The 27718-nt window shown below is 43.9% G+C and overlaps 2 protein-coding genes across 2 annotated transcripts in view; both read right to left on the minus strand.

Annotated features, from left to right (window-relative positions):
* Nucleotides 1–1144, minus strand: part of LOC116973330 (adhesion G protein-coupled receptor F5-like) — a 54253-nt gene extending 53109 nt beyond the window's left edge. The window contains exon 1 of the mRNA XM_033021290.1: nt 1072–1144. The gene's annotated coding sequence lies outside the window, so the exon portion shown is untranslated. The remainder of the gene's footprint in view (nt 1–1071) is intronic.
* LOC116973331 (adhesion G protein-coupled receptor F5-like) overlaps nt 1–27718 on the minus strand; it is a 67410-nt gene that overhangs the window by 8916 nt on the left and 30776 nt on the right. Inside the window, exons 2-7 of the mRNA XM_033021291.1 lie at nt 24205–24332; nt 17611–17677; nt 15576–15731; nt 12618–12828; nt 12505–12575; nt 1066–1172 (exon numbers count right to left, since the gene is read on the minus strand). Coding sequence (XP_032877182.1) covers nt 1066–1172; nt 12505–12575; nt 12618–12828; nt 15576–15731; nt 17611–17677; nt 24205–24306 — 714 coding nt within the window. The 5' untranslated portion in view covers nt 24307–24332. The remainder of the gene's footprint in view (nt 1–1065; nt 1173–12504; nt 12576–12617; nt 12829–15575; nt 15732–17610; nt 17678–24204; nt 24333–27718) is intronic.

Genomic DNA, 27718 nt, shown 5'->3' on the forward strand with positions numbered 1-27718 from the left:
AATCAAAGAGAAAACATATCAGAAGCAGATATTACCAACACCTGAGCAGCAAAAATGACAATGCAATTATGCCATGTGGTAAGTCAGGTTCATTTTAAAGTTAAAATTCAGATTAATTCGTTAAATGTGTAATATTGTTGTATTTATACATTACAAAAAAAATCTCTTGCATCAGAAGTATCCCTGTTAATTACTTCCAGTTACAATTTCAATATTCAAAATTGGTCAATCATGGAAAAAACAAACTAGAAATGAGGTCAATAGTCAGCAGGTTAAGCAGAAGCTTTGAAGTTAGAAACGTTAATTCAGTTTCACGCTTCACACACACATTCTTCTAGTTTTCTAAGTATTTTGGGGATTTTCTGCTTTTATTTAAGACCTCGCAACTTCAGTATTTTGCTTTAGGACGACCATATGGAAACTCATACAAGAGGAAAATAATGGCCAAAATTTCTGGATTTTCCCTGGCCACTCTGCAGAGGTTTAAGACTCGAGTATCTGCAGGTATATATGTGCACTTTCTAAATTTCTGCACACCTATGTACTGTCTCACTGCCTTCAATACTGAACTGCTCACAGTAGTCCTATAGGCAAATGTCCATAATATCCAACTCTATGTTGGGGAATCTGTCCAATGAAGCTGTAACGGTTTGTCCAGTTTGCACTGTTCCTATTAAGAACAACTTTGGTAGGTTGGAAATCAGTAATGGAGGCAATAAATATTTAAGAGAAAATCTCAGGTTAATTCACATTCAGTTGTACATCACTGTTGGATGAAATTATGTTCTCTTAATGCTTTCCGACATTTGCACACATTAACTAAAATCATTCTTCCCAAAATTTAATGCCAAAACAATTTATTTAAAAATAAAGTAAATTTTGCATCTGAGAGTACCAAATTTACATATTTTAATATCTGTATTAAAGCTTTTGTTTCAGGATGTTGGTCTTACCCTCCGACAGAAATTATTTTCTACAAACCTAAAGAGCAAGACTTTGCACCAGCACCTCAAAGTTTAACAAAATACTGGTTAAGTTTGCAATGTTATTTGTTCAGTTACATACCCGTACAGTTACTTCATTTGTAAGGCTTTGATACAATTCTGAGGAAGAATCTTTCAGTTCAGCAGTGAAGTTCTGAGATAAAATTTCCAATCCAATGTTCTTCTTTACTGTAAAAGATACACATGATTATGTTAATCCTGGCTAAATTGGACCAATCAGGACTTCAAAATGGGGTTAAGTTTCAGGACTTGCTGGGAAATTTGGTCCAATTGGGATTGCTCTCTGCAGAGCTGGGACAGGCTGCGAGAGGTGCCAAAGAGTCTGGAATTTAGATACAATTTGCAAGCAAAGAATAGGAAGCCTTGCAAATCTTGTTAAGGTTAGAATGGATCGAGTGGCTGCCAACCTGACATACACTTTGTAAATAGCTTGTAAATAAAGGGCCTGTCCCACCAGCATGTGATTGCATGCGTCTAACGTGGTCGCTTGAGGCGTACGGCCGCACGGGGCCGGTCCCACTTCGAACTGCAGAGGCATATGGAGTTGTGCGGGGCTGGTCCCGACATCATACTCAACAATCAGCTGGGCAGGAGGCGGGCCAACTGAATTTGGACTTCGCACGGCGTCGGGCGGTGATGTCATCATGCAACCGCACGCCGGGCAGTGACGTCATCGTGCAACACCACACGCTAGGCGTACGCCGTCAAGACGCTTGATTAAGTGCTTGAATCTGTATTTTTACTGAAACTAGACTGGGGGGAAGCTTAGAAATCAATTACCTTTTTATTATTTCAAATATAAATGATGTGTAATTCTTTGCTACTAAACTATTTGATATTGAATTAGAATTTAGAATCCCACAATAAGCGTATTGATTGCCCATTTTCTTCCAAAGATGGTGCCTGATCCCTTGAGTTCCTCCAGTCACTCTCTTTTATTTTGTTCTTTGAAATGTTGACCAAAAGTAAAGTAACCCCTGGTGGGATGTATCCTAGGATTCTGACAGAACTACAGGAGGAAATCATGGTCTTTGGTGATGGACTGACCATTATCCTTTAGAGACTCTGCAGTAATGAATGTTACTCTCTCTCTCTCTCTCTCTCTCTCTCTCGTAAACAAAAACCAGAGTGGGGGGGAGGGGTTGACAAATTGGGAGTATAAAGATAGAGTTAAAGGGAAAGCGAGTACAGAAAAAGTTACAAAAGACTCCCGAATTAATGGGAAGAAAAGTTCGAGAAGGGATAAGAGTGTAAGATCAGGGTCAATAGTGACCGGTGTGAGGGGGGGAGGTGAATACTGAAGTCAAAGTGTTGTATATGAATTTGCGGAGTATAAGAAATAAAGTGGATGAGTTTGAGGCTCAGTTAGAAATTGGCAAGTATGATGATGTGGGAATTACCGAGACATGGCAACAAGAGGACCAGGGCTGGGAACTGTATATTCAAGGGTATACGTCCTATATCGAATAGACAGGCAGGTGGGCAGAGAGGGTGGGGTAGCTCTGTTGGTTAGGAATGAAATTCAGTCCCTTGCGAGGGGTGACATAGAATCAGGAAATGTAGAGTCAGTATGGATAGAACTGAGGAATTGTAAGGATAAAAAGACCCAAATGTGAGTTATCTACAGACCCCCAAACAGCAGCCTGGATATAGGGTGCAATTTGAATCAAGAGTTAAAATTGGCATGTAGCAAAGGTAATACTACATTTGTTATGGGGGATTTCAACATGCAGATAGACTGGGAAAATCAGGTTGGTACTCGACCCCAAGAAAGGGAGTTTGTGGAGTGCCTCTGTGATGGATTCTTAGAGCAGCTTGTACTGGAGCCTACCAGGGAGAAGGCAATCTAGATTTAGTGTTAAGTAATTAATCGGATTTGATAAGGGAACGAGGTTAAGGAGCCATTAGGAGGTAGAGACCATAATATGATATGTTTTAATCTACAATTTGAGAGGGAGAAGGGTAAATCTGAGGTGTCACTATTACAGTTGAACAAAGGGGACTATGGAGCCATGAGGGAGGAGCTGGCAAAGGTTGACTGGAAAGATACCCTAGCAGGGATGACAGTGGAACAACAATGGCAGGTATTTCTGGGAATAATACAGAAGGTGCAGGATCAGTTCATTCCAAAGAGGAAGAAAGATTCCAATGGGAGTAAGGGGCGACCATGGTTTACAAGGGACGTCAAGGACAGTATAAAAATAAAAGAGAAGAAGTACAACATAGCAAAGATAATAATAATAATAATAATGCATTTTATTTGCTGGCGCCTTTCTGGACACCCAAGGACACCTTACAGGACATAAAATCACAATACATTTATCAATATTAAAATCAAGTTGATTAAAAACAAAAAACAAAAAAAAACTAAAGATACACAAGACATTTTAAGTCATTAAAATCAGGGTGAACATGGTGGAAGTTATGTCGGGTATGCTAATCTAAACAGGTGTGTTTTGAGTTGTGATTTGAATTGATCGATAGTGTCCAGGTGACGGATGGGAGGTGGGAGAGTGTTCCAGAGACGTGGGGCAGAGCAGCTGAAGGCTCTGGCACCCATGGTGCTGAGTCTAAATGTGGGGACAGTTAAAATTGCAGCTGAGGAGGAACGAAGTGACCGGGAAGGAGTGTATGGTAGCAGCAGGTCAGAGAGGTATTGGGGAGCAAGGTGGTGTAGGGCTTTGAAGGTCAGCAGTAAAATCTTGTAGTTAATCCGGTGGTGCACAGGGAGCCAGTGGAGCTGAGTGAGGATGGGTGTGATGTGGTCCGATGATCTGGTGCGGGTGATGATCCGGGCTGCAGAGTTCTGAATGTATTGGAGGCGATGAAGAAGTTTATTGGAGGTGCAAGTGAGGAGGGCGTTGCAGTAATCGATGCGGGATGTGACCAGAGCGTGGATGAGGACTTTTGTATTGTCTTTGGAGAGGGAGGGGCGGAGTCTGGAGATGTTGCGGAGGTGAAAGTATGCAGAGCGTGTGATATTGCTGATGTGAGGGCCAACGGAAAGTGTACTGCCCAGAATGACGCCGAGACTTTTGACATGGGAGGAGGTGGGTATGGGTGAGCCATCAACTGAAATGGTGAACGGGTGGGTTTTGGAGAGTGTGGACTTTGAGCCAATTAGCACGATTTCTGTTTTATTTCCATTGGGTTTTAGAAGGTTGAGTGACATCCAGTTGCTGATAGCTTGAAGACAGGTGGTGAGGGCAGTTGGGGGAAGGGAGGTGTTTGGTTTTGTGGAGAGGTAAAGTTGTGTATCATCGGCGTAGCAGTGAAAATTGATTCCAAAATGACGGAGAATATTGCCAAGAGGTTGGATATAGATGATAAAAAGCAGTGGCCCCAGCACCGATCCCAAGATGAGTGGGAAGCCAGAGCATTGGGTAACATTTAAAAGGCAACCGAAGAGAACTAAAAAGGCAATACGGGGAGAAAAGATGAAGTACGGAGGTAAGCTAGCCAAGAATATAAAGGAGGATAGTAAAAGCTTCTTTAGGTATGTGAAGATGAAAACATTAGCTAAGACCAAAGTTGGACACTTGAAGACTGAAAATGATGAATTTATTATGGGGATCAAAGAAATGTCAGATGCGTTGAACAGGTACTTTGGATCCATCTTCACTAAGGAGGAAACAAACAATCTTCCTGATGTACAAGTGGCCAGAGGATCTGGGGTGACGTTGGAACTGAAGGAAAGCCACATTAGGCAGGAAATGGTGTTGGATAAACTGATGGGACTGAAGGCTGATAAATCCCCAAGGCCTGATGGTCTGCATTCCAGGGTATTTAAGGAAGTGGCTCTAGAAATCATGGATGCATTGGTGATCATTTTCTATTGTTCTATAGATTCAGGATAATTTCCTGTGGATTAGAGGGTAGCTAATGTTATCCCACTTTTTAAGAAAGGCGGAAGAGAGAAAACAGGGAATTATAGACCAGTTAGCCTGACATCGGTGGTGGGGATGTTGCTGGAGTCAATCGTAAAAGATGAGATAGCGGCATATTTGGATAGCAGGAACAGGATCGGTCCGAGTCAGCGTGGATTTGCAAAGGGGAAATCATGCTTGACTGAACTTGTGGAATTTTTTGAGGATGTAACTAGGAAAGTGGACAAGGGAGAGCCAGTGGATGTAGAGTACCTGGACTTTCAGAGAGCATTTGATAAGGTCCCACATAGGAGATTATTGGATAAAATTAGGGCACGTGATTTTAGGATAGTGCTGACTTGGATAGAAAATTGGTTGGCAGACAGAAAACAAAGAGTCGGGATTAATGGGTCCCTTTCAGAATGGCAGGCAGTGACTAGTGGGGTACCGCAAGGCTCAGTGCTGGGACCACAGCTATTTACAATACATAGTAATGATTTTGATGAAGGGATTCAATAAGTAACATTGGCTAATTTGCAGATGACACAAAGCATGGTGGCAATGTGAGCTGTGAGGAGGATGCTACGAGAATGCAGGGTGGACAGGTTGGGTAAGTGGGCAGATGCATGGCAGATGCAGTTTAATGTGGATAAATGTGAGGTTATCCACTTTGGTAGCAAAAACAGGAAGGCAGATTATTATCTAAATGGTGTCAAATTGAGAAAAGGGGAAGTACCACAGGATGTGGGGGTCCTTGTTCATCAGTCAATGAAAGTAAGCATGCAGTACAGAAGGCAGTGGAGAAAGTGAATGGCATGTTTGCCTTCATAACAAGAAGAGTTGAGTATAGGAGCAAAGAGGTTCTTCTGCAGTTGTACAGGGTCCTAGTGAGACCACACCTGGAGTATTGTGTGCAGTTTTGGCCTCCAAATTTGAGGAAGGACATTCTTGCTATTGAGGAAGTGCAGTGTAGGTTCACAAGGTTAATTCCCGGGATAGCGGGACTGTCATATGCTGAGAGAATGGAGCAGCTGGGCTGTACACTCTGCAATTTAGAAGGATGAGATGATATCTTATTGAAACATATAAGATTATTGAACGTTTGGACATGCTAGAGGCAGGAAACATGTTCCCGATGTTGGGGGAGTCCAGAACCAGGGGCCACAGTTTAAGAATAAGGGCTAAGCTATTTAGAACGGAGATGAGGAAACACTTTTTCCACACAGAGAGTTGTGAGTCTGAAGAATTCTCCGCCTCAGAGGGTGGTGGAGGCCAGTTCTCTGGATACTTTCAAGAGAGAGCTAGATAGGGCTCTTAAAGATAGTGGAGTCAGGGGATATGGGGAGAAGGCAGGAACAGATCTAGCAGCTCCTGGTGGACAGAGTGCAAGTGTCTGGCAAAATGAAGTTAGATACAAAATGCTGGAGTCATTCAGTGGATCAGACAGCATCTCGAGAAAAGGAATAGGTGACGTTTTGGGTCAAGACCCTTCTGGGGTCAGGGGAAAGGGAAACTAGAGGTATGAAAAGAAACAGAAAAGATCAGAGTCAGCAGCGATAAACAAAGAGCCCACAATGGTCCATTGTTGGCTGTGGAGGAGGTGATAATGAGGGGATACAAACAGTAAAACTAGTAGGAGGCTTAGGGTGGGGGAAGAACAGAGAGAAAGTGGCTCTACTGCAAAATCTTGTCTGGCAAAACAGTCGCCTAGTCTATACTTGGTCTCACCAATGCAGAGGTGAAAAATCTCAGTGCCATTTTTCAGCACTATTCCAATATCTTTTATTATCTAGCATCTACTTCCGGCACCCTTCATACCTTTCTCGATCTCTCTGTCTCCATCACAGTTTTCCCTCTCAACCCAATCTTCTCCCTTCTCTCTGTAACCTTTGGCACCCTTACTAATCAGGAACGTCAATCTGCACTTTAAAAATACACAAAGACAGCATCCATAGCCATCTGTAGCAATGAATTCCATAGATTCACCATAGAAATAAATTCCTCCTCATCTCCTTTATCAAGGCACATCCTTTTATTCTGAGGCTGTGCTCTCCGGTTCTAGATACCAGTGGAAACATCCTCTCCACATTCACGCTATCAAGGCCTTTCATTAATCGGCAAAGCCAAATCATCAATTGATTCAAATGAACATCAATTTTACTTCGGAGTCACGTGAGTGACTACGTGAAGAACCCGCTTACGACGCATGCGTGTCATTACGCTACACGCATTCGAACTCGTCATTGCTGGAGGAAGGACGTTCCTCCCAAACGGCAGGGGTTGAACCTGCAACAGTAAGGTGAGGGAACGTCGTTTCTTTTACTTACCTTTTTTCTTTCTACAGAAGGCTGATGAGAACTGGCTGGGGAGAGTCTGCAGAACTGCAGGCAGCCAGCAACGGCCGGGGCACTGCTATCTCCCTTAAAACGGGAGCCGGAGCCGACTTCAGCTCCAGGAGCACGCCGACAGCGGTGGAGCAAGTCTGGAGCAGTCATTTCCGACGACTCGGACTACAGCCCCACGGACCTATACATGGGTCCGAGGCGCTGGAAGGAGCGAGAAAGCTGGCGGGGGAGAACCTGCAAAATTGCGGGCAGCCGGCAGCAGCAGCAGCAGCAAACGGCACGCTGATCTCCCGTAATGGGAACAGCTGTGCCCGATTTCGCTCCCGACTTCGCTCCCGCGCCGGCCCCGGCCGGTCGGGAGAGGAGCAGCCGCGAGCGACCAGTGCCCGTGTGCATGGGGGTCGGTTTGAGCGGCTGGAGGAGATGGCAAGCAGCCGCGAGCGACCAGTGCCCGTGAGCACCGGGGTCGGTTGGAGCGGCTGCAGCATGACCAGCAGCCGTGACGGCCGGTGCCCGTGAGCACCGAGGTCGGTTGTAGCGGCTGCGGCATGCAGGATAAGAGCAGCCGGGAGCGGCCAGTGCCCGAGAGCATTGGAGCCGGTTGGACCGGCTGCAGGAGAAATTAAGCAGCCGCGAGCGACCAGTGCCCGTGAGCACCGGGGTCGGTTGGAGCGGCTGCAGCATGACCAGCAGCCGTGAGCGGCCGGTGCCCGTGAGCACCGAGGTCGGTTGTAGCGGCTGCAGCATGCAGGATAAAGAGCAGCCGGGAGCGGCCACTGCCCGAGAGCATTGGAGCCGGTTGGACCGGCTGCAGGAGCAGTACCCCTTGTGGGGCTGCAGAGTGGAAATACTCCAAAGTGGCAAAGCCACAGTGGGCAACTAATAAGCCCCACAGCAGTACTCCTTGTGGGGGGCACAGAGTTTCTCACTCATCAGAGGGGAACACCGAGATTCAATCCTGGGCTGGCTGCAGGAGCTGGAACAGGAGCAGCTTCAGGAGCAGCCGTGACGTCCATTGCCCGTGAGCATTGGAGCCGGATGGAGTGGCTGCAGGAACTGCAGCAAGAGCAGCCTCAGGAGTAACGGCTTCAGGAGCAGCCGCGATGGCCAGTGATCATGTGCATTGGAGCCGGTTGGGTGCCCGAGAGCATCGGGACCAGCTGGAGCGGCTGTTGGAGCATGTAAGTGGCAGCTCCATGAGATGGAGACTAGTCACAGAGGGGCAGCTAGTAAGTCCTACAGCAGTACCTCTTGTAGGGCTGCACAGTGTTCTCCCTCATCAGAGGGGAGTATAGGGGGTCAAGTTTGGGCTCCACTTGAACAGGGGAGCAGAACATACCCCTAGTACACTTAGGGTGCGGAAACCCTATGGGAAAACACTTACCATCAGGGAACTGCAAAACCTGAATGTTCCCAGTATTAACCTAAACATGGTAGGGCAGGGAATTGAAACGAAAGAATGTTCTAAGTCCTAACAGATGAAAACCTGGAACCTCCCAACCTCCAATATTAAAATTTGGAGGCATCTTATCTTAACAGGGAAAGATCTTCACATCGAGGGAACTCTGGGACACATTAAGGAACGTCTTAAAAACTACTTCCTGAGAAATGTGCTACCCTCATCAGACACCGGCACCTCAACGACCACGGAGGATGCCGAAATAGTAACTAACCTACTAATAGGAACCAGGGAGGTTGGTAGTGGATAACAGATCTATCTGTCTGCATAGAATTATTCTACCGACACTTAAAATTCAGAAGTACAGGGGTATACCTTAGAATTCTTCATTCCATTACCCTCCAGTTCAGCATGTACCGAACTGAATGTTCATGCTTACAGGGAAAGAAACAACTAAAGCGCATACTGAACTACAGTGCCCATATATTATAGGACTTATGGAGGACATCCACACGAATCACAGGGATTCGTGTCCTAAATATCCTTCTCATAATTTAGAGGTGGTTACCACTTCATCTTAGATTGACTAATTTGAATACTTCGTACTTTATATTCATTACAAATGGGAACCTTTGGTGCAACTAAGGGATTGATCCTAGGGTACTACATGGCAAGCATGGTATTAAAATACGCTTGCTATATAGGACTCATTGAAGGTGCCCACAGATGTATTTAACACAACAGATCATCTGCGATCCACCGTTAACACACTTCACATGGCAGTAACTTTGCCGTAAGAAAGGGTACAGCCTTTATGGAGGCTTCCAGGGAACTAAACCAGCCATCAGACTGGTAGTAGAATAATTGGCATTAGGGGCTGTGTGACAGCCACATGATATCGGACCTTTACATAATCATAGTACAGAGCGCTACACGCGTCACTCAAGAAATTATGTGGGGGTCATTCTGACCGACTTATGAAACAACCAAACACAGTTATCCGTCTATGGAACCACATACTGATGGGCCTTGGATTGGGATGCTACTAATTCCATCTCCAGCTGTGGGGGAGATGGAATGCTCAAGAGGCATCACTACTAACGTTGGGCATATATACCTGGGGAAGTGAGAGCTAGTCATGGCTTTAAGTCAAATTGTTTTGGGTTATATCACCAGTATGTTAATCTACAAATTGACAACACCACCGGGGTAGCATATGTCAACCATATGGGTAGAAACATATCGACACCATGTGACTATCTGGCCAACAATATTTGTGAATTGAATTGAATCCTTCTTGTCAATCAGACCTTTCGGGCTGAACGAGATGTTGTTGCCTGCAGCCATACATGTAATACTAGCAGCACACAATGGACACGGGCTGGCATCCGCCGCGGTGAGTTCACCGGGTACCTCCACACTGTGATGCAGGCAATAGTCTTAGAGTCACTGTCTCTATTAATCTGGATTAATAGCGTATCCAGATAGAGATTGGATATCAGCTTCCAACTACCAGGAAAACTGAATTTAGTGGCAGACAACAGGTCACGCTAAGTCTAAAAACTCTGTATGGATGTTGGATAAAATATGTATTGCTGGAACAGCTGGTATGGAACACCAGATAACGACCTATTCACATCCATGCTCTTACCAGTTATCAAATTATGTTCTTGGGAGCCAGAACCTGGGGCAGTGGTTCAGATGTATCTTCGCTGATTGGGGGATCATTTATGCATCCCTCCCTTTTGCCTCATCAGTCGGTTATTTAGGAAGAAACTATAGACTTCACGTCTCGAATTTGGATAATACCTGATTGCCCTACGCAACCAGAGGTACTGGTGATATCAACATGGGTCAGAACCATACATCACCATCCATCATAGACCTAACTTACTGGGTCTTCCCGCAACAAGGGGAGTTACCCGTCACTATTATATATTAACCTATTTATTTAGAGTTGGAAGCACCTCTTCTACACCTGGGACTGACGGACCGAATGCGGAATTATTTCAGCGGGTCACAGACAGTCCACCTAAACATCAGTACTTGGTATCATCTAGTAATGGGAAGTACTGTCACAACAATAATCATCACCCACAGATCTATGAACATCCCGTCTGTTCTGGAATTCCTGGCAAGCCTCCATTACGATGAGAGGCTCAGTCATAGTGCCATCAACTGCGCCAGAGGTGCTCTGTCAATATACCTGTTGAAGGTGTTCAAAAGGGAACTGCAGATGCTGGAATGAAGGTACAGAGCGGCATTCTGTTGGGACAAACCCTGGTAAACAAACTCATGAGGGGCATTTTTAAAATTAGTCCCCAGGAACCAGGTACTCCCAAATATGGGATGTGAGCATTGTACTGACCATGTTAAGAAACTGGTCTCCAGCTACAGCTCTGTTCCTACGGGAACTGACTATGAAAACAGTCATGCTGATGGTCCTGGTCATGCCACAAGGGTCCAGTCACCACAGAAAACAAGGTTGGACAACATGATTAATTCATCTGGAATTTATGGTTTACATCAGTGTAATAGTCATACAGAACAGACAGGGGTCAGCAGGCCTAAAAAACAGAATTCAGGGTCTACCCTACAGATGGTCGTCTCTGTATTATAACACACTTACTATCATACTTGAAGTATACTAAGATCATCAGAGGGGAGGAATGTCACTTTAATCAGCTACTAACAGCCATTTAAAACAGTGACAGTCCAGACCATCTCTGGATGGCTAAAACAAGTCCTAAATAGGCTGGAGTGGGAACTAGCATTTCAAATCTCACTCCACCAGGGCTGCAGCTACATTAGCAGCTATGAAGTTGGACGTACCAATGGACCAAATCCTCAAGACAGCAGGATGGCCAACGGAGGAATTTTCCAACGACTTTATAACAAACCAGTCATTGAACCTGAAACATTTACAGAAACAAATTTAAGTTCTGTAATATAATAGACCCATAAATAGGGGCAATAATTGGTGTTCATAATTTTACTGTTGGATTTCAATATCATATTGATGTCTAATGTTGTTAACTCTACTCTCCCCAAAAATCAAGGCAGATGTGATGCATGGACTCGTTCCACGGCATGAAATCACAGAGCTTTAAAATCTTCACGTAGTCACTCACGTGACTCCGAAGTAAAATAGTAAGATTAAACGAGAACTTACCAGTTTGAAGTTTGATCCTTATTTTATGAGGAGGAACGTTGAGGGACTACGTGCCCTCCGCTCCCACCCTTGATCATAGTCTGAACTGGTATCTGTTATCTAATCTTACTATGTTTAGTCATTATAGTTATCTGTGATTCCACACCGCTGCTTTGAAGAATGACACGCATGCGTCGTAAGCGGGTTCTTCACGTAGTCCCTCAACGTTCCTCCTCATAAAATAAGGATCAAACTTCAAACTGGTAAGTTCTCGTTTAATCTTACTATTTTAGGGATGGTTATGAATAAAGTTAATGAAGGCATGAAGCAGAATGCCTCAAAAGCTACACTTCCCAATTATTGAGTAGGGGAAGAATTTTTGTCACAAAGATATCAAGGTCAGATTACTAATACTGAAATGAACTATAACTCAGAACCAATCCAGTCTCATTGTTATTACATCCTGCCTTTGTACAATTTTAGATATAGCTCTTAGGGCTAACAGAATCAAGGGATATGGGAAGAAAGCAGGAACAGGGTACTGATTTTGGATGATTAGCCATGATCATATTGAATGGTGGTGCTGGCTCGAAGGGCCGAATGGCCTACTCCTGCACCTATTGTCTATGTTTGTAATTTAAATTGTTGCACATACCAAGATATTTTCTAATTGTTCATGTAAATAATGTTTCTCCATCACAAACAGCTCAGACATTTCTCATTATTGAGAGAGATATACCTCTTCTGAATGGCGTAGTCGTTGGTAGTGTAGTAGTGGTGGTCTTTGCCCTTGTTGTGGTGGTCTTTGCCCTTGTTGTGGTGGTCTTTTCACTTGTTGTGGTGGTCTTTGCCCTTGTTGTAGGTGCAGTACTTTGTGCGGGTGTTGTCATTATGGGTGAGTCATCGCAGAATACTCCCTCTGTTGGATAACCCCTGATGCAGTCACAAGTCTGTGTGGCTGTAGTATTTGCACTGCAAGGCTGGTATTTTCTACAAAATGTTGAGTTCCATATAAATTCACTAGTACATGTGCATTGAATTTCACTGTTCACTAATTGACAGGCTGGACAAAGAAAGAAAACAAAAGTGAGTAAAACATCAAAATTACAAATGACTATCAAAGGGCTCAGGTAGAGTTGTGCTCCCCTATCATTTGGGAATGTAGCCACAATATCGAAAACATTTCTCACATCAATGCCTAATACTCTTATGATCCCTTGTGAAGTAAGTAGAGAGATTTATAAATTACTAGACTAAGTGGGACCCGTTGGGTCCCATGTTCACAAGGGAGGGCTGGTCCCCCGATGCAATATTCCACCTCTCCACCAATTCCAATATTGGTGGGGTGGCCAGTGGGGGGGGGAGCTTTCTGGAGCGCTGGCATGGGTGTTGTTGGCTGCAGGGACTACTGGTCTTCAGAGGGCTAGTATGGACATTGTGGGCCAAATGGATTCTTGAGGTGGCAGCTCAGTCCCTCAAGCCTGATGTGCTGGCAGCTCACTCACGGCTGGTGGGCTGGCAGTTGACTCACGACTATTCACCAAATTCAAATCCATTTTCCTACCATTTCAAGCAGGGTGCAAGGCCACAAAATTCAAGTGTAGTTTCATACCACTTCAAGCAGGGTGCAAGGCCACCAAATTCAGGTTCAGTTTCCAACCACTTCAAGCAGGGTGCAAGCCACCAAATTCAAGTGCAGTTTCATACCACTTCAAGCAGCGTGCAAGCCCACCAAATTCAAATGCAGTTTCATACCATTTCATGCAGGGTGCAACGACACCACATTCAAATACAGTTTCATACCATTTCGTGCAAGGCCACCACATTCAAATGCATTCATACTATTTCAAGCAGGGTGAAACCACCATAAAAACCACCATAAAACCACACAAAACACCACACTCACAGTTCAGTAGACATTCAGTGTGTTCAGTTGATTCACAGCTCAGACAGAGTCGTGACCTCTCCCTCCCCCATCATGCAGAGACTGAGCCACACCCACACTTCCGGGTTTTATAATCCTTCCCCCTCCCACCGGAAAAGGTGTGGCCTTCATGGGGTGATTGACAGGAGAGAGATTCTCAACATTTCTTAAACACTAATAACACGTTTGTTGTTCAGTGATGGGAAGAATCCTCTGCATCTGATGAGCGGAGGGGAACTAAGATGGCCAAAAATCACAGCCGTTAGTGGTAGCGTTTTATCTAAAATCAATATAGTGCAAACAGGAAGTTGTCAAGTTTAGACAAACAACCATTTACAGGAGTGCCTTTTCACTTCAACCCAAACCCCCCCAAACAACCATTTGCAAGCAGTGCCTTTTCACTTCAACCCAAACCCCCCCCAAACAACCATTTGCAGGCAATGCCTTTTCACTTCAACCCAAACCCCCCAAACAACCATTTGCAAGCAGTGCCTTTTTACTTCAAACCAACCATATTTTAATTTTCAAACCGCATTAAGCGCACTCACAGTTGAGTAGACTGTCATTTTTGTTCAGTGTTATTCAGACTGTTCAGTGTTATTCAGAGTTCAGAGACATGACCCTCTGGTTTCCTCCATCTTACAGAGACTGAGTGAGGCACACCACTTCCTGGTTTTATAGTCCCTCCCCCTCCCTCCAGCAGGGGCAGCAGAGCGAATGGCAATTTTGTTTAAACATTAATATCTCTCTGATTTTTCATCGATGGGAAAAATCCTCCGGTCATGGAAGGTGGAGAGGGGCTCTGAGCGAGGTGGCCAAAAATGACGGCTGTAAGTGGCGGCGTTCTCTCGGAAATCGCAGCACAGTGGGCCAAAAGCGGTCAAGATCAGACTTTTAGTAATATAGATATCTTATAAAAAAACATTGAAAATGTACCAAAGGTTTATTGCCCAGGAATTAATCTCTGGCCAGTAGTCTCGTTCCACTATGTAGTTGAAATAGCAAGTAAAACTCTACATGATATTCAGTGCCATTGACTGAATTTTGGAAGCAAAGCTGAATACAGAGCCTACCTGCTTCTATAAAACAGCATTAGCAGTACCATTTCATGGTTGAAATAAGTTAACTCTCCATTACTCTGAACGTAGTGAAACTTTTCTGGCCAACATTAGCAGAATGGACCAAATATATTGTAAATTTCCATGTTTCCTTTTGGGTTATTCCCTGTGGCATGCTGCTATCTGCTGCTATGCCAGCCCTGGAACACTACACTTGCAGTGAAACTGGGCTCAAGGAATCTTGGTAGTCCACTTAATCACAGCTATGACAAACTGGGAAAAGTTTGTTTCCCTGCAATTAGTACAAAACGTTTGTGCTAAATCCTGGACCCCATTAGCATTTGCTTCATAGTAACACCTAGATCGGGGTAGATATTGGCATAAATAGGGTAGACAGCCAGAACCTTTTTCGCAGGATGAAAGAAAACCAAAAACTAGGCAACATAATTTTAAGGCGATAGGGGCAAAGTTTAAAGGAGATATGTGGAGCAAGAGAGTGGTGAGTGCCTGGAGTATGCTGCCAGCGGTGGTTGTTGGAGGCAGGTACAATAGTGGCATTTAGCATACGTAACGGAGAACTTACGAACTCCATACAGACAGCACCTGGGGTCAGGACCGAACCCAGATCTCTGGTGCTGTAAGGCAGCAATTTCTACCACTGCGCCACTCTGCTATCCTGCCGCTCTTGGGATGTTCTACGTTCTAGAATTTCCCAACAATATCACGGTTGGCGATATATACATTTTGAGATTACATGAAGTGTAATATACCTGTATTTATAATACTCATATATGCATAAGATTGTTGATGTATTTTATCCATACTCACATGTTGTAGGAGTGATGCTGGTAATATTGATAGTGCCATTTCCAATCGGCAGTATAATTGGATAGCTTAAATTAGCCAGGTCCATTTGCAGGGTGCTAAGACCATTTCTGCTTATGCTTATTTCAATATCTATGGTGTATTCAGTTTGCTGATTGACTGTATATTTAACAAAGGAAAAAGTTAGCTCAAGGAGAAAGCGATAAATGATAATATTAATACTAGTGAAAAGCAACCCTGAGAACATCCATAAAACTTGTAAACAAACTACTCCGGTGTTTTTGTTTGAAGTGGAATATCCAGACAAAAACTAGCATGCACGGTTTATTTGCATATTATAACTTAAAAGCATCTATCAAGGCAAAGTATAGTTTGCCTCATGAAATTTAAACTAATTATATAACTGAGCAACAAGGCTCTGACGCGCAAATGAACTAGAATGCTCTTTTAAAGATAATCTTACTTTACCAGAGGTCACAGGATCGTTGCAGTCTTATAGCACTTAATGGCAAATAGGAGCCTGGTTCAAAACATACGCACACAGGAAAATACGGTGAAAGGCTTGATTGTCATTTTAGGAGTCAAAAGTATATAGTAAGCTTTGTCAGAATGCATAGGTTTTGAGGTAATGTGCCAATTCCCAGCGCAGCAGGTGTCGAAAAGAATGTGAAAGAGAGATATCTATCTCTCATGACATAAAGTGGCCTTTTGGAACAAAGAAAGTGGAGACTTGTTTTGTTGCTAAGACACTCGCTAAGAGAGAATAACTAAACTTCTGTGCATTGATTTCTTGATTTGTAAGGGTGTCAGGGGTTATAGGGAGAATGCAGGAGAATGGGGTTGAGAGGGAAAAGATACATCAGCCATGATTGAATGGCAATGGACGATGGGCTGAATGGCCTTTTTCTTTTCCTATTACTTATGAACTTATTGGAGGAATTGTTATATCTCCTTCAAAATCAAGATTTGTACAATTGGAGAGCGGGGACTGCAACTATAAGTTAATTAATTGGGCCATCCACTCACTCTGAATAAGTCTGGAGCAGTGATAACTAAACAGTTCAACTTAAAGGATTTCTTAAAAGACTGACAATAAATGATTGTGATATTCTCCCTGACACAGTGAATTTCAGACTCGATTTAATCCGAAAGTTAATTTACTTTCCTCTTATCTCACAAAGCAAATTAGAATGACTTTATTTCAAAAGGCAACAGGATATATTTAAATAAATCTGTCATTAGAGATAGTTAATAAGGTCATAATATGGGTGGTGTTTAACATGCTCAGGAAGATCTGGAGCTCAAAACACATCTCAATCAACACCAAAATACGCTTCTTTAACTCAAATGTGAAACAGGTGATGCTGTATGGGTCAGAGACATGGAAAACAACAAAACACACTACAAACAGGCTGAAAACATTCATTGTCACCTGCCTTAAGAGAATACTTAGCATCTGGTGGAGAGACAAAGTAAGCAATGTGGACCTGTGGAAAAGAACAAGCCAGGAGCCCATTGACTTACAAATTCGAAGGAGAAAATGGAGTTGGATTGGACACACCCTAAGGAAACCTGCCACAAACATCACCCAGCAAGCCCTGAAATGGAACCCCCCCAAGGAAAAAGGAAATTAGGTCGCCCCAGGAACAGCTGGAGATGAGGTGTCCAGACAGAAATGTCTGAGAGTGGGCTCAACTGGGGAGATCTCGAAAAAAATGGCAACAACCGAGTGAGGTGGAGGACATTTGTCATTGGCCTATGCATTGACAAGGCCATTGACATCCTCCTAGAGGAGCAAAGGGCTTAAGAAGAAGGAATAAGTGATAGGAGCAGAATTTGTCCATTCGGCCCATCAAGTCTACTCCGCCATTCAATCTTGCCTGATCTATCTCTCCCTCCTTACCCCATTCCCCTGCTTTCTCCCCATAATCCCTGACGCTCGTACTAATCAAAGTTTAGGAAATTCTTTCATAATGTCCCTTCATTTTAAAGGGATGTTACAAGATATCATAACATCATAATATCATTAATGACTTACCATTTCTTCTTTGTCTGATGAGGTGGATTTGACTTTTACTGTCTTCTGTTATAGAAGCATCTACTGCCTGAATTGTGACATATTGAGATCATTGAATTACATTTGATGGTTGAAAAAATCTTTCAAGCACAAATTAACTCTTTCTTAGACAATAATATGCTTTAGTGGAATGTTGTCTCAGTCAGATCACGGACTGAAATTAACAATATTCCGGAAGTGGCGGCGCTGCCTTGCAGCCGCGGCTCGCCTGCAGTCCGTTTGTCTTTTCTGTTTTTTGTTTTCTCTTGTCCCGTTTTTACAGTTTATTTCGGTTTATTTAGTTGTGTATGTGTGGGGGGTGGGTGTGGTATGTTTTTTGACTCTTCCTTCAGGGGGGATGCAACCTTTCTTGCCGTATCCCCCGTCTCCGTGTCCAACTGCGACCGACCTCGAGGCTGCGGAGGCAGAGCCAGGACTTACCAACGCGAGGCTGGCCGACTTCGGGGCTGTGGTTGCGGTGCGACCCAACTTCCGACCCGACTTTGGAGCCTCGGAGGCTCGGCCGCGGGCCAGTGGACGACATCATCGGGAGTTCGAGTTCTGTTTTCCGGAGCTCCCGCAACCACAGCTGCGTCCGCTGGACTGGAGGACGGCAGCTTCAGCAGCTTCGACCGCCCCGGGCCGCGGAGTTTGAACCGGCCCGTTTGCAGAGCACGGATTCAGCCGCGGGACTTACCTACCATCACCCGGCGGGATCACAACATCGGAGGCTTGGATTGCCTCAGCGCAGAGGGAGAGCAAGGTGGGAAGAGACAATGACTTTGGGACTTTAAACTGTGTTGAGTGTTTGTTATTTATTCTATGTTATGACTGCAGGCTAAACCATTTTGTTGCACTGAAAAGAGCAATGACAATAAATTGAATCAAATCAAATCAAATATTAGTCCTATCAAATATTGGCGATTCTGATAAAATAGGAAGCAACTTGACTTGGATTTAAACATGAGATTGGCAACAAGACTTGCACAGCTGATTGCAGCCAACCAGTGAGGTCAACAATCACATTTATAATTGTTCCTTATTTTCCATCTTTTGTCTTCTACATCTAAACCCTCTGTTGTGTCTGTCTGGGATTATGATGAAGATTCGATGTGTGCTGGAAGCTGGCAGAATGAGCAGGTCATGCACAGTGTATATCATTTTATGATCAAAAACTTGAGTAAGTTCATACAAACTTAAAGCACATGGTATTGGGGGTTCAGTATTGATGTGGATAGAGAACTGGCTGGCAGACAGGAAACAAAGAGTAGGGGTAAACGGGTCCTTTTCACAATGGCAGGCAGTGAATAGTGGGGTACCGCAAGGCTCAGTGCTGGGACCCCAGCTATTTACAATATATATTAATGATTTGGACGAGGGAATTGAATGCAACATCTCCAAGTTTGCGGATGACACGAAGCTGGGGGGCAGTGTTAGCTGTGAGGAGGATGCTAGGAGGCTGCAAGGTGACTTGGATAGGCTGGGTGAGTGGGCAAATGCATGGCAGATGCAGTATAATGTGGATAAATGTGAGGTTATCCACTTTGGTGGCAAAAACAGGAAAGTAGACTATTATCTGAATGGTGGCCGATTAGGAAAAGGGGAGATGCAACGAGACCTGGTTGTCATGGTACACCAGTCATTGAAAGTAGGCATGCAGGTGCAGCAGGCAGTGAAGAAAGCGAATGGTATGTTAGCATTCATAGCAAAAGGATTTGAGTATAGGAGCAGGGAGATTCTACTGCAGTTGTACAGGGTCTTGGTGAGACCACATCTGGAGTATTGCGTACAATTTTGGTCTCCTAATTTGAGGAAAGACATTCTTGCCATAGAGGGAGTACAGAGAAGGTTCACCAGACTGATTCCTGGGATGTCAGGACTTTCATATGAAGAAAGACTGGATAGACTCGGCTTGTACTTGTTAGAATTTAGAAGATTGAGGGGGGATCTTATAGAAAATTACAAAATTCTTAAGGGGTTGGACAGGCTAGATGCAGGAAGATTGTTCCCGATGTTGGGGAAGTCCAGAACAAGGGGTCACAGTTTAAGGATAAGGGGGAAATCTTTAAGGACCGAGATGAGAAAAACATTTTTCACACAGAGAGTGGTGAATCTCTGGAATTCTCTGCCACAGAAGGTGGTTGAGACCAGTTCATTAGCTACATTTAAAAGGGAGTTAGATGTGGCCCTGGTGGCTAAAGGGATCAGGGGGTATGGAGAGAAGGCAGGTACGGGATACTGAGTTGGATGATCAGCCATGATCATATTGAATGGCAGTGCAGGCTCGAAGGGCTGAATGGCCTACTCCTGCACCTAATTTCTATGTTTCTATGTTTGTATAAGTGATAGGAGCAGAAGTAGGCTATTCGGCCCATCAAGTGTACTCCACCATTCAATCATGGCTGATCTATCTCTCCCTCCCAACCCCTTTCTCCTGCCTTCTCCCCATAACCCCTGACACCCGTGCTAATCAAGAATCTATCTATCTCTGTCTTCAAAAATATCCATTGACTTGGCCTCCACAGTCTTCGGTGGCGATGAATTCTACAGAAGAAACTTACAAAGATGAACAGAGGGAGAGTTGAACTTTCACAGGTCCCATCTGTTCTTTGGGGAGAAGCATGAGAGCTGATGGTATCATTCAAATGATGGAGGGAGTATCAAGAATGCAAAGAATTGATGACAGAGGGAGGTCAATAGCCTTCCTACTGGAATCACATCTTCCTTCCCATTCTGTGTAGTCCTACAGGTCAAAGCTCTTCAAATACACCCTGTTCCGTTCACTGCATCTACCACTTTCAGGCAGTGAAATCCAGACCACTACACTTTCCCCTTTGGTTTTGATGCCTCTTTTAAGTCATGGAGTCAGAGAGTGATACAGTGTGGAAACAGGCCCTTCAGCCCAATTTGCCCACACGTTTGTTTCATATCCCCCCAAACCTGTCCTATCCATGTACCTGTCCAACTGTTTCTTAAACTTTGGGATAGTCCCAGCCTTAACTACCTGCTCTGGCAGCTTGTTCCATATACCCACCAACTTTTGTGTGAAAAAGTTACCCTCGAATTCCTATTAAATCTTTTCCCCTTCACCTTGAATCTATGTCCTTTGGCCATCGATTCACCTACTCTGACCCAGAGACACTGTGCATCCACCCAATCTATTCCTCTCATGATTTTATACATCTCTATAAGATCACCCCTCATCCTCCTGTGCTCCAAGGAATAGTCCCAGCCTGCTCAACCTCTGCCTATAGCTCAGACCCTCTAGTCCTGGCAATATCCATATAAATCTTCTCTGTTCCCTGTCCAGCTTGACAACATATTTCCTATAACATGGTGACAAGAACTGAACACAATACTCTAAATGTGGCATCACCAATGTCTTAAACAACTGCAACATGACATCCCAAATTGTATACTCAATACTCTGACTGGTGAAGGCCAATGCGCCAAAAGCCTTTTTGACCACCCGATCTACCAGCGACTCCACCTTGAAGGAACCATGCACTTGGACTCCTGGATCCCTCTCGTGTACATTCCCCAGAGGCCTGCCATTCACTGTTTAGGTCCTGCCCATGTTAAACTTCCCAGAATGCAACACCTCACATTTCTCAGTATTAAATTTCATCAACCATTTCTCAGCCCACCTGATCAATCAATTAAGATCCTGCTGCAATTTTTCACAACCATCGTCTCTATCCGCAGAACCACTCACTTTTGTATCATCAGCAAACTTGCTAACCTTGACATGTATGTTCTCATCCAAATCATTGATATAGATGACAAACAGTAACAAGCCCAGCGCCGAACCCTGAGGCACACCACGAGTCACAGGCCTCCAGTCTGAGAAGCAACCTTCCATCATCACCCTCTGCTTCCTTCCATATAGCCAATTTGCTATCCATTCAGATATCTCTCCTTGGATCCCATGTGATCTAACCTTCTAGAGCTAGCTACCACGCAGAACCTTGTTGAATGCTTTACTGAAGTCCATATACACAACATCTACAGCTCTGCCCTCATCGACCTTTTGGTCATGTCTTCAAAAAACTCAATGAGATTTGTGAGACATAACCTCCCACGTACAAAACCATGCCGACTATCCCTAATCAGCCCTTGCCCATCTAAATGCATGTATATCCTTTCCCTCAGAATACTCTCTCGTAACTTTTCAACTACAGATGTTAAGCTCAATGGCGAATAGTTTATTTGTGCATTATAGTCATTAATATATAATAAAACCAAAATTCCAAGAGGCTTGTGAAACCCCACAGGGAACAGCTTCCAGTAAAAAAAAACATCCATTAATCATTCATTACTCTCCGATTCCTGCTGCCAAGCCACATATGCCACTCGTCTTTGGTTCACATTAGTTTTGTTTTGACCAACTTGCCTTATCATAAACTAATTAAGATAATATAGACTACATCAAATGCATTGTCCTCACAGACCCTCCTTTTGACAGAAAAAAATTATTCATTAGTCTGACAACAAATTTCCTTAATAGATGCCCTCAATTAAACTGTACTTCTTAAAGTGAAGGTTTATACGGCCTCCTAGAATGGATTCCAATAATTTGCCCACAACTGAAGTTAAAATACTATTTATTTAGTTTATCCCTCCATCCCTCCCTCGTTTAAACAATGGTACATCTTTGGCATTCCTCCAACCCTTAGGCTAACACTGCGATAGCCAGGGGGATGGAAATGCTGCATTGGAATCCTGCACGATTTCCTCCCTTTCTTCTTTTATCAGCTTGGGATATATTTCATCCCGCCCTGGTATTTTTTCTATTTTGAAATATGATAGGTTTACTAGTACTTCCTTTTAAGTTAGCACAGCTCTTTGCAAAAAAACCAAGGAGAGGGTGCTTAAAGATTACAAACACAAAAATACTCTAATCTCCCTCCTCCACTACACTGTGATTTTGGGGCTTTTTCGACTTGGAAGAAGAGAAGTATTGCTACAGCAAATGAATGCTCTGTTGCTGAACAGTCCTAAAATCTAGTGCCATTCTAGGGACCCATGGCTTTGCTCGAGTTCTGTAACAGGAACAGATGACTGAGTAGACAGAGGAAGTGATTCAAGGATGGGCTCAAAGTTTCCTTGAAAAAACACAACTTCTCAACTCAGGAATCTCGAACCCATAACTGCTGTAAATGGGTCCCTAGAATGCAAGAGTACTTAGGTGATACTGGGAACCTCATGTCAAGTATCAAGATCGTATTTGACTTGAGCTTCTCAATATCACCCAAATCTTTCCATGGAACCTCAGAACCTGCAAACCCTGTGTAGAAAAAAAAAATCATGTTCTTGGGGGTTGCCTACGGAGAAGGAAAAAAAATCACTGACATTTTCTCCATTTAAATCCTACAAACACATTCTTTGGCAAAGCCGCCAGGTAAACACGTCATCTAATTTTAACAGAAAAATCCTATAAAACTGGGTTTCGGAGTGTAGCTCATTTACTGTCCATCTAAGTGAAGTGAGGACGCTCCTGTTGGGGAACAAAGGAGGACCCAGCATGGGGAGACCGCCATGAGGAGGGTGAGGTTGGGAGGACAAAGTGGGACCTGGCGCTGGGGTAATTTGTAAGTGCCCTTGATGGGCCACTATTTACATACCTTGAGTATGCAAGCAAATAATTTCATAGTGACTTGTCACATGTTACAATATTCAATCAATTAAACAAGGTCAACCTCACTTTATAACTGCAAATTAAATTGATGCAGTTATTCTGCAACTTTGTAAAGAAAAATAACATACTGCACAAAATGCTGAAACAGCGGGACAGGCAGCATCTCTGAAGAGAAGGAATGGATGATGTTTCGGGTCCTCTCCAGAGATGCTGCGTGTCCTGCTGAGTTACTCCAGCATTTTGTGTTTGCCTTTGATTTAAACCAGCATCAGCAGTTATTTCCTACACAATAACACTGCAGTTTGCTTCCTACACCGTTCTTGATCCTTATAAGTAAATAATCAGAATACATCCCTTCTGAAAGAATATTGCATAATATAATTCCTGGGATATTTTAAATAACATTATGACTAACACTTAATCTGTGTGCTTGTAGTCCCTTTGTTCATTATGTCAGCATTCACATCATTTGCATTTAAAATGAGCCAAAAGGGAGTACAATGAATTTCAGAAATGCAAAATAACGTGTCATTAGAATGTGCTGGCTTTAAGAAAGCCACTCCTCCCTGCCCAGCCTACCCAAGAAATTCTCACCAATACCTGGCTTCCAATTGAAATCTTGGTCCCAGGCAGGAGTGGGTGAAAAGTTTCTAACTCCTCAGAAAAAAAACAAATCAATAAGACTGTCTACCCACTGAACATATCACAGAATCCCTGGCCTCACTGTTCCTTTCTTGGCTTTGAAGTTTTCATTACTTCACTAAGTAATTCACTACGTAAAAAGTACATGACGCATTTTACATTAATTTGCCAGATGAGAACATTCAAATATTGCTTGGTAACAGGGGCGTTAAAAATCTATATACATTCTTGTGAAGCTATAATCTTTGTAACTATGTTTTTCAATTATAAATTGTTTATCGGAAAAGGCTACTTACTGGAAGAGGAGAATTTGAACTATGTGGCTCATCAACTTCAACTTGTTGATAGAAAAAAGTCAGCAACAGGCACCATGACATGATCCTGGTTCGAGGCAGCATTTCAAATGACTAAAATGGTGAATTTACTGGAAAAACAAACAGAAACACATGATTGAATAAGCTATGATGCAAACTTTGCAAATACATTTATGGTGGACAAATAACTTCTGATCTTCAAAGATGCGGAGTAAAGATGCAACATCATGCGGAGGACTAGAATGCCTCAATTTGGAAAGGGGTGGTATTTGAGCACACAATGGTGGAGTGGAAGTGATGGGGAACTTCCCAGTAAAATATATTGACTGGAGTTATGCTCCTTCGTTTTTCTTCCTGTTATCACAGATATCCTTACTCTAGCTGAAAATCCTTTAAAAAAGTAAATGCTGAAAATCTGAAACAAAAACAGAAAATACTGAAAACACTCAATAGATCAGGCACCATCTGTGAAAAGAGAAATAGTTACTATTTCATGTCTAGGGCACTTTATCAGCACTAGTATGAAAGTGTCTAAAGGACAATTAGATAGGAACATGGATAGGGAAAATCTGGAAAGATATGGTGCAGGCAACACAGAGGGTGGTCGGTATATGGGACAAGCTACCAGAGGATAGCTGGAGGCAGATATTATTACAACATTTAAAAGAGATTTGGACAGGTACTTAAATTGGAACGATTTAGAGGTTTAAAGTTACCCCTCAGATTCCTATTAAATATTACCCCTCTCACTTTAAAATTATGTCCTCTGGTTCTTGATTCCCCCACTCTGGGTAAAGGACTGGATGTATTCATCTTATCTATTACCCTCAGGATTTCATACAGCTCTCCAAGATCTCCCCTCAGCCTCCTGCACGCCAAGGAATACAATCCTAGCCTGCCCAACCTCTCCTTATAATTCAGGTCTTCAAGCCCTGGCAACATCCTCTGCACTTTTTCCAGCTCAACAAGATCTTTCCTATAGGTTGGGTGACAAAAACTAAACACAATACTGTACTGCAAATGCGGCCTCACTAATGTCTTGTACAACTGTAACATTACATCCTAGCTGAAATGTTAACTCTCTATGTTCAGTGTGACAAGGCAAATTTCTGATAAAGTGACCCAAAAAGTAACTGATGGAGATTATAATCCTGGCCACAACTAAATTATCACTGCTAGGAATTCACGAGGCTCATAAAATCATGCAGCAAATATGTCTTCTTTTCTTCAAAATTGTTAGCTATAAATCAACATCTAACACAAAGCCAAACTTTATACAAATATTTCAGATTCTTGTAAACATTTATAAAAGGCAATAAATTACAGTAACAATAAGTGATATTTTAAATTATAACATATTGAAATAGATAGAACATGGAAAAGCACAGCACAGAAACAGACCATTTGGCCCACAACGTCTGTGCCGAACTTAATACCTAGACTAATATTATTTGCCCAAACATGATCATTCCAAGCATATCCATGTGGCTATCTAAAAGCTTATTAAATGCCACCATTGTATCTGCTAACACCCTAGGCAACTTGTCTAGGCACCCATCACCATCTGTGAAAAAAACTTGCCCCGCATATCTTTTTTAAATGGTTCTGACAGTCCACCTTATCTGCATTTCTCATAATTTCATATACTTCTACAGGGTCTCCCCTCAAATTCTAGCGTTCTGGGGAAAACCATCCAACCTTATCTTGTAGCTAATACCCCCTAATCAAGGAAGCATTCTGGTAAACCTCCACTGTACCCTCTCCAAACCCTCCACAACCTTCCTATAATGGGGTGAGTCAGGGCCAGCCTTAGGATGTGCGGGGCCCAATTGGGAACAATTTTGGTGGGCCCCAGGTTCCCAGCCAAGGTGTGTCAGCCCAGTTATTTAGTATATATTATGAAATTGTACACTAAGTGCTATGGATTATACACTGTGTGAATCTCTCCTGCTCCCTCCCGTTTGACTGTCAGTAGCTCCGCTGGCTTCCAACCTTTACTGTAGCTGCTAATCACCATTAAATGCCAAGCTTGCAATGAAAGAGCTGCATACTGCCATTGGCAATCAACAGACGCACAACCCCGAGGCAGCCTTCATTGTTGCGGGTGACTTCAACTACTCTAACCTGAAGAATGTACTCCCCAAATTCCACCAACATGCCTCCTTCCCCACTAGAGTAGACAAGGCACTGGACAAAGTCTACACCAACATGGCTGAAGCTTACAAAGCCATCCCCCTCCCCCACCTTGGTCAGTCTGATCACGTCTCATTGTTCCTGCTCCCTAAGTACTCCCCACTCATCAGACGGGTTAAACCAACTGTGAGGACAGTTAAAGTCTGGTCAGAGGAAGCAGACTTCACACTTCAGCAGTGTTTTGGAAACACTGACTGGAAGGCGTTTGCAGCCCAGGCCACCCTTGACTCCCACACGGACATTGATTCCTACACATCCTCTGTTCTGGACTTTATAAACTCCACCATCAATAGTGTCACCTCCCTCAAACAGGTGACCATATTCCTGAATCAGAAGCCATGGATGAACAGCGAGGTCAGGCTACTGCTGAAAGCACGGGACACCGCATTCAGGTCAGGCGATGCTCGAGCCTACAGCTCATCCAGGGCTAACCTGAAGAGGGGCATCAAGAAGGCCAAGCACTGCCATAAGCCCAGGATTGAGGAGCACTTCAACAACAACACCGACCCCCGACGCATGTGGCAAGGCATCCAGACCATCACGGACTACAGACCCTCCAACACCACCCCCACATCCAGCGACGCCTCCTTCCTTGAGGAGCTTAATCACTTCTATGGCCGCTTCGACAGGGACAATCTAGAGACAGCCATCAAGGCTGTGCTACCTGCCGATTACCAACCCCTCACACTCACCCCCTACGACGTATACGTGGCACTGAGTAGGACTAATGCACGTAAAGCTGCTGGCCCTGATGGCATCCCCGGGCGCGTGCTCAGGGCCTGTGCTGCGCAGCTGACAGACGTCTGGACTGACATCTTCCACCTGTCACTTGCCCAAGCAGTTGTCCCCACGTGCCTTAAAACCACCTCCATCGTGCCAGTGCCAAAACACTCCACTGCGGCAAGCCTCAACGACTTCCGCCCAGTTGCACTTACCCCCATCATCACCAAGTGCTTCGAGAGGCTGGTCCTGGCACACCTCAAAAGCTGCCTACCCCCCACATTGGATCCCTATCAGTTTGCCTACCGCAAGAACAGGAGTACGGAGGATGCCATCTCAACGGCACTTCGCTCCACCCTCTCCCACCTCGACAACAGAGACACTTACGTAAGAATGCTGTTCATCGATTACAGCTCAGCATTCAACACCATTATACCATCAAAACTGATCACCAAACTCGGTAACCTGGGCATCAACCCCTCCCTCTGCAACTGGATACTGGACTTTCTAACCAACAGACCCCAGTCTGTTAGGTTAGACAAGCACACCTCTTCAACCCTCACCCTGAACACCGGCGTTCCAC

The sequence above is a fragment of the Amblyraja radiata genome, chromosome 5 (genome assembly GCF_010909765.2).
Source record: "Amblyraja radiata isolate CabotCenter1 chromosome 5, sAmbRad1.1.pri, whole genome shotgun sequence".
NCBI lineage: Eukaryota > Metazoa > Chordata > Chondrichthyes > Rajiformes > Rajidae > Amblyraja > Amblyraja radiata.